The sequence below is a fragment of the Vidua macroura genome, chromosome 3 (genome assembly GCF_024509145.1).
Source record: "Vidua macroura isolate BioBank_ID:100142 chromosome 3, ASM2450914v1, whole genome shotgun sequence".
Taxonomy (NCBI): domain Eukaryota; kingdom Metazoa; phylum Chordata; class Aves; order Passeriformes; family Viduidae; genus Vidua; species Vidua macroura.
In genome coordinates this window covers 31,482,062-31,488,939 of record NC_071573.1, presented here as the reverse complement: position 1 = coordinate 31,488,939, position 6,878 = coordinate 31,482,062, and the positions used below count along the sequence as shown (strand labels likewise).

The 6,878-nt window shown below is 39.9% G+C and overlaps 1 protein-coding gene across 1 annotated transcript in view; it reads right to left on the bottom strand.

Annotated features, from left to right (window-relative positions):
* Positions 1–3,299: 3,299 nt before the first annotated feature.
* Positions 3,300–6,878, bottom strand: part of CNIH3 (cornichon family AMPA receptor auxiliary protein 3) — a 44,562-nt gene continuing 40,983 nt past the window's right edge. Inside the window, exons 5-6 of the mRNA XM_053972363.1 lie at positions 6,003–6,146; positions 3,300–4,307 (exon numbers count right to left, since the gene is read on the bottom strand). Coding sequence (XP_053828338.1) covers positions 4,280–4,307; positions 6,003–6,146 — 172 coding nt within the window. The 3' untranslated portion in view covers positions 3,300–4,279. The remainder of the gene's footprint in view (positions 4,308–6,002; positions 6,147–6,878) is intronic.

Here is a 6,878-nt window from a genome sequence, read left to right as displayed (position 1 = left end):
GAACAGGCAGCTAAAGGCCAGCACACTGTGTAGATGCCTCTTTGGTAAGCAGCACATCCAGGTCTCATCCTCTCCCATTTTCCACCTCTTACCTTTTTCTTTTAAGCAGATTCAACAGTTACTGGGAAAAAAAAAGGGGGGAAAAGAGTACAACATGTATGGGAAGAGTTCAAAAGGTAAGTATCACCTCTTTCACTTCACAGATGGTGCAGCTGAGGAAAGTGAATACTCATTTAAGAAGGTGCTCATTTCACACCTGCTCCTGAAGGAGCAAAGGGTGATGTGTTTTCTTGTGTCTTCTGGGATTTATCTGTACCATCAGAAAAATCACAGTAGATTCTTCTCTCTGTGAGAGAAGAGAACTCTGCTCCTAAATAATGACATTCAGCCTTCTGGGAAAAGAGATAGGAAGAAAGCAGGCTTGCAGAGGAATCTCCAGCCTCCACTAACCAACAAGGAGGAACTGGAGACAAAAAGGATAGCATAGATTACTTCTCCCTCAAAAGTGAGACATGGGGAAGACACTTCCTTGTGACCAAAGATCACAGTATTCTTTTATATTCTTCCCTTGCTTTGGTTAAAGCAGAATCACAGAATCTCCTGAGCTGGAAGGGACCCACAAGGATCATCAAGTCCAACTCCTGGCTCTGCAGACTAAATTCAATGAAAGGGAACATAATATTAATCAGTTTTCCCATCAGCTTTAAGATTTATATCAAAGAGAAACAAAATGCTACTGAGAGCTGTGTGATTACTTTTTTGAATAAGTATTATTGGCAAGAACTGAGACTGTTGGCTTTCATTGTCCATTCACAGCAAGGACTAATTAAGGTGAGATACTCTCCAGAATGCTCTGAACAGCTGTGATTATCCACTCTTAAGAAAGATTAATTTGACTGGAAAGACAACAGAAAAACTCTTTAAAGAAGACATGGAGAATAGAATTTTCTATGGGAGGATACAAGACAGCTCACTTTTAAGAGAATGGATGGTGAAAAGGACTTCTTTCTCTATAAATTGAAATCTTAAGCAGCATGAGAGAAAGTGTACTTAGGATAATGTTGGCTCAAAAGCAAGTGTAATAAATTATCCAAGAATAAATTTATTCTGGAAATGCCAAAAAAAAAAAAAAAAAAAAAAATAAAAATTTTCAAGTACCAGAGCAGTGAAATCCTGGAAACACTCACTCAAGGCAGTAGCAGGATCAAATTAAGTGTTCTGCTTTCCAGTGGAGTTTGGTAAGTGTATTGATGAAGTTGTCTGAAATACAGAACCTCTTTCAAGTGACCAAGCATATCCACTCCAGACCTTGAAGTCCCCTGAGGTGACACTCAGAAGACCCACATACACAATTGCTTTTTGTGCAAAGTAAAAAATTACAGGCCAATGCCAGTTACAAAAATTCACAGAGCTTCTACTCAGCCCTGCAAGCAAATAATTGACCTCCTACCAGTCCAGCTCATTCCTGAACCTCAGGATTTGAAAACTGTGTGTTTTCAGGCAAGAAGTGATCATACTTTCACCCATGCAACCTCACAAAATTCCAAGCCTTTCAATGAAACTGACTTGAAAGCATGTATTTGGAATATAGGGAACCTGAAATAATTTCTTTTCATCTCCTATGAAATCCTAGAAGATGGACAGAAAGATTCAGTCACCTGCTCAGAGATGAAAGTTTTATAGGGTAGCAAGACACCTAGAAGTTATTCACTGTGATTTGTTCCTGTGAATCCAGTTCCTGTACTACTGTAGAACTATATGCTTTAGTTAGGATGCAGAGAAGAAATTCAGTTACAATCATCAGCTTTTCATGGGTTGTGCACTAGTTATTCCACTGCAGCAGAGCTCCATCATTTAGCTCTGTAACGATGCAGTGAAGTTCCTTAGCTCAGGCTCACTCCAAGAGAACATAGCTGTATTGCCTGCAGGGTCAGTGTGATTTCAAGAGCAGTTCAGCCACCTCTGTGGTGGGTGCAATCCAAACCTGTGAACCACCAGAGTCCAAATCAGCTTCCCAAAATCTGATTTGGCAGCCTTATGCTTCTAGAACTGGGTATACTACATTCTATGAAGATAAAATGCATCCAATAAAAACTACTGAAACTTAAAAAATGAAACTGCTGTAAATTAAAGAATGTCAGCCCTTGGGACAACTTCATATAAGTATTGTTAGAATGACCCAAGCATAATGCTTGCACAGCCCATTCCAAGCAATGCCCAGGCAGGATTTGGGAGCTAGCATGGTTCAGGAGCAGAGTTAGCATGCAGCCACTGTGCTTTGCTGGTTAACAGGATTTAATGTTGTTAATGTAGCCAGACCAAACCAGAGTGAGTCCTGGCACTGCAGGCACACAGTAACTCCAGCTCCATAGGGAACACGCCAGACATGGGATTGTGGATATTCTCAGCTCATTCAGAGAGAAAGAGAAAAGTTTTCTAACCAGGTGAGAGCCTTGGAAGCAGTTGGGAAAGAATGTAAATAATTCTCTAATCTATCTTGTTGTTCACATTGTTTATAGATATGTTCTGCCACTATGCGTCATTCACTGCACACCAATGGTGTGAGATGTTTTTACTCTAAGACCAATGAAATTAGTCTTCACGATGTTCTCTATATATAGAGAGGTGCATTTGAAATAAAGGAGAGTTCATTTTCTTTGCCTTCTAATCTGGAGTTCTCTGTTCCCATCCTGCTCAACAGCGTCAAGGGATGACTCAGCAGCCGTTGTGAGACTGCATCTCTCCAGCTGAACTGCTGTGCCCAGCCTATAAACACCTTAGAGCTTGGTACAGGATCAGTCTACTGGCTCTCAATAGCCAGACCAAATGTGGTGAGCAGTGAGCTCATGCTAACAAGACCAGCTGTGAACAAGTCAGGGGACAGATGGGCCTCTCCACGCTGTTCTCTGCCAATCTCTGGTAGAAACCCACCTTATCAGCTCATTCCCAATGCAAGAGCCAAGCAGTGTCTGTGAAGGCTCTGGTGTCAGCCTCAAGTTTACAGCCTTGCTACTACCCACAGCACCAGTGACTTTGAGGGAATGAGTCTGGGTTCACCTGGATCAGCACTGAAACATATTTAGCAGCAGTTCTGGACACTTGATGCCTTTGACCTGTCAAACAGATGGACCTAAAATGTAAATAGATTGTGAGTATTTATGTGGATATGTATTTGTATATACATATATATGTATAAAGATATGCAGACCATATAAATGAATTAGAATGAGAATTCTATGACAAAATTTTAAAATCTTTAAATTATAAAAAATGGAACATATTTCAACAGGAACCTCATACAAGACAAAGATATTTTGTGTATTTGATCCAGCTTAAATTTTACAGCAGAAGTAAAAGTGCAAAACAGAATTACAGACCACAATTAGCTGGTCCAATATTCGTATCCAGCATTGTGATGAATATAATAGCTATGTTACAATCCTCTTTAAATATATGCAGCTTTTACTTGGTTTGGGTTTTTTTTTTTTTTTCAGTCAGAGGAACACTATTCTGATAAGTGCTTGGCCTGATTAGGTTAAACCCAATGTATTTCTACATCTCACTGTATGGTGTTGGTGTATCACAAATGAAGTACAGAAATATACTGGATGTTCACCTGCAGGAGTGGCATATAGTTAGAATACAGAAACTGCAAATTCTTTTGTTATTGTTGTTTTGGTTGGGAAAAAAAAAAAACAAACCCAACAAACCAAAACCACTGAAGCAGTTTCATGAGATTTGACATCCCTGTTTGACTAGTGTCATGAGAATAGCCCTGCAGGACAGTCATACGTCTCATCCGAAGTCCACTTACTGCTTGTTTTCAAAGTGTTGTACAGCTCTTCTTTCTGCATAAGATCATCTTGTCCTGTGCTTCCTCAGTCCAGAATAGTCCTTAAGAAAAGAAATGTTGCTTCCTGGAAGACAGCAGGGACTATAGGCATTATAGTTTTAATGAATCCACTAAACCAAGCAGCATTATCCCTGGAAAGGTGAATAGTTGTATAATTTGGCCCACGTTGTAGCAATTTTTTTTTGTTTGCTTGGGTTTTGAAAATCATTAGCTGCAATACATTGAGAAACAGGAGACAAACAGAATTAACTCAGCCATTCTCCCATGGTATTCTGCTTCTCTTTGCTGGATCTCTCTTTCATGTACTGTATTTACTGCTTGGGTTCAAAGTTTTCTTCTTTGCTTTTTTAATCATGCATCCCTTGGTTCACTCGTCCTTGCACCTCCAGTCTTTGTTGTTTTCAGTCCTTGGTGATGATCTTTCAGTTAAGAGCTCACCAGAGTGTAGATCATGCTGAATGCAAAAGAAAGACACAATATGAAAGTATCCCTTTGAAGCATGCAGAGCACTTTGATTTTTATAACCCTTTGCTGTCTGTTCCTCAGGTCTGACTGTAATGGCCTGTGCTTTCCTTTGCATTCCTTCTATCTCTCTAAAGCATCTTAATTATGGTGTATTCAAGACGGGTATCAAAAGGCACTCAAGAAATAACAAATTCATTATCGACATCCTACTGCACCTCAAGCTGTGTTTGAGCTTTTTAAAGCTCAGTCTGATGTCTGGATTTGAACAGCGAAGAAACAAAACCGTTTTGCTTTAGTGTGTTTGATCTTTAAAACTTCAACCAGCAACTCTCGGCAGGGCAGGCAAGGTTTTCCATGAAACTGCCTTGTTTTGATTCCTTTGGAAAAAAACCTCTGTGCACTAGAAAAAACATAAAATGCAGCCACCAGCTGGACTGAATCCCTACCTATTAAATGCAACTCTGAAATGCAGAGAAAACAGTATATATTGCTACAGCTCCATTTTGCTGCAATTCTAATTCTGCCAATACCCAGGAAAGCATTGAAAAAATGTCTGTCATTTATACTATTTTATCTAGCACCAGGCAGTGGATTTTGGATGGCAGCCATGTTTTAGATTGAAGGGCTCAGAGGAAGCTGCACAGCAGTAAAGTCTCGGGAGAAATGCTACACCACACTACAGAGCTGACTTTGATCCCAATACAAAACGTGGAGCTAAAAAAATGCTTTTTTTCCACAAAGCTCAATAGCATTTAAAAGGAATATTGAGAAACAACAACGTGCAGCAGTGATTCTTCAAGATGTGGAGAACAGCAGAACAGGTAAGGCACCAGTAATCAGAGGATAAAAACATACTTTTCTTCCACCAGCACACAAATCTGCCTTGCAGAGGGATGACTACATGCAAGAATGGCTTGAAGAGGCAGCTCTAAGCAAATAAATCATGGAGGAAGGAGTAGAAGAAAGGTAAACATCACCTCCATTTAAAGTGTGTTAGAGTTTGTTGTCCAGTAGTTTTCATGGTGTGATTACAGGGGTGACTAAAAGCACTGGGATCCTGGCAAGGCCTTACCTTAAATGATCCTGACATATTTTTGCACTGGCCATTTGCGCCCGTGCACTGAGGACATGTGACAGCTGAAAGGGGCAGGGGGACAGTGCCCAACTGGTGTGCATATCTCCACGAATGTATTTAATTAGGGGTTTGGATCATGCACAGGCTTTGCTCTGTCATGAAAGGGTGCTTGTAGGAATGACTAGGGGCATGGTACATCCCATGTTCCCACCCAACATCTATCTACCCATTTATTTACCATCTTGAGTATTATCACACCAAAGGTATAGTATTTTTCTTATGATCCTCTTGAATCAATAGGAATTATAGTTTTTTATTTGATGTAATGCCATTAGCACAACATTCACTATTTCACCCATCCTAAAAGACCATACAGAGAATCAAAAGTTGCTTCCTTTGTTTGGTGCTGGGGCCTGACTCAGGCCTTAGGTAAACACTTAATATTCTGAAGTGCCAGCAGTCAGTGGGAGTGCTTCCCTGAATCAACAGCAGAAGCAACCTTTCATGAGACTAAGGAAATTGTCCAATTGGTTCCAGTCATTCCTAAATGCAATTCCACAAGTGAAATGAAAAGCAGCTACTGTTCTCTTAGTGAATGGCCAGACTTACCAGTAGAGATAGTAGAAGAAGGAAAGGAGGTAGAAGGCCAGCTTACACCAGGCCTCTTTCTGACAGTAACTCAAGGTATCTGCATTCATGACTGCAGGTGGATCATATGCCAGCTCTGAGCTATCTGCTGGGCAACGAAAATACCTGAAAGAGCAGGAGAAGACACCTGGAATGACTCTGGAATTATCTGTATTAAGTATGTGCTGGTACACATCTGACTACCATCTTCCATAATGGAAGGAGACATTCCCCTTTCTTTCTCAAGTCTCTGTTTCCAGACATTGTAAAAATCAGGATGCTAGTCTAAGCACTCCTTTCTTACTGAACCAAGCAATTAATGAATGTGGATTTTCTGCATTCTATTAATTCTTCAGATCAAAATATTTGCCCTTCCTACAGAGTTATTTCTGGCTTATCCACTGATAACTCACACGTTGTGAGTGACAATATATTGTGGTTTGTGATCACAGAGTAGAGGAAGGATTACGGGGCTTTTACTGCACATACATAACTGATTTCAGACATGATGAAAGGTGACAGTCCCAAACAACTGGTAGCTAAGTTGCTCCAACTCTGAAAAGGAAAAAAGCCAATATGAAGTGATGTAAGAAGTGGCTGACCAATGTTTTCTACATGTGGCAATGCTCAAGAATTTATCATCCAAATAATTTTCTTCAGAAAATATTTTTCTTCTTACATAGGAGAAATTTCTAATTATTCTCAGTAATGACTGAATGTTTGAGAAAATTTCGACAGAAGACCTTCTTTGGCAAAGGAGCTTTTGTCTTAGTTAGTTTGCAGTAAAAAGTAAAACCAAAACAAACAAACAAACAAACAAAAAAGTCCTCAACAAAGTTAATGAACAGCTCTAAGATC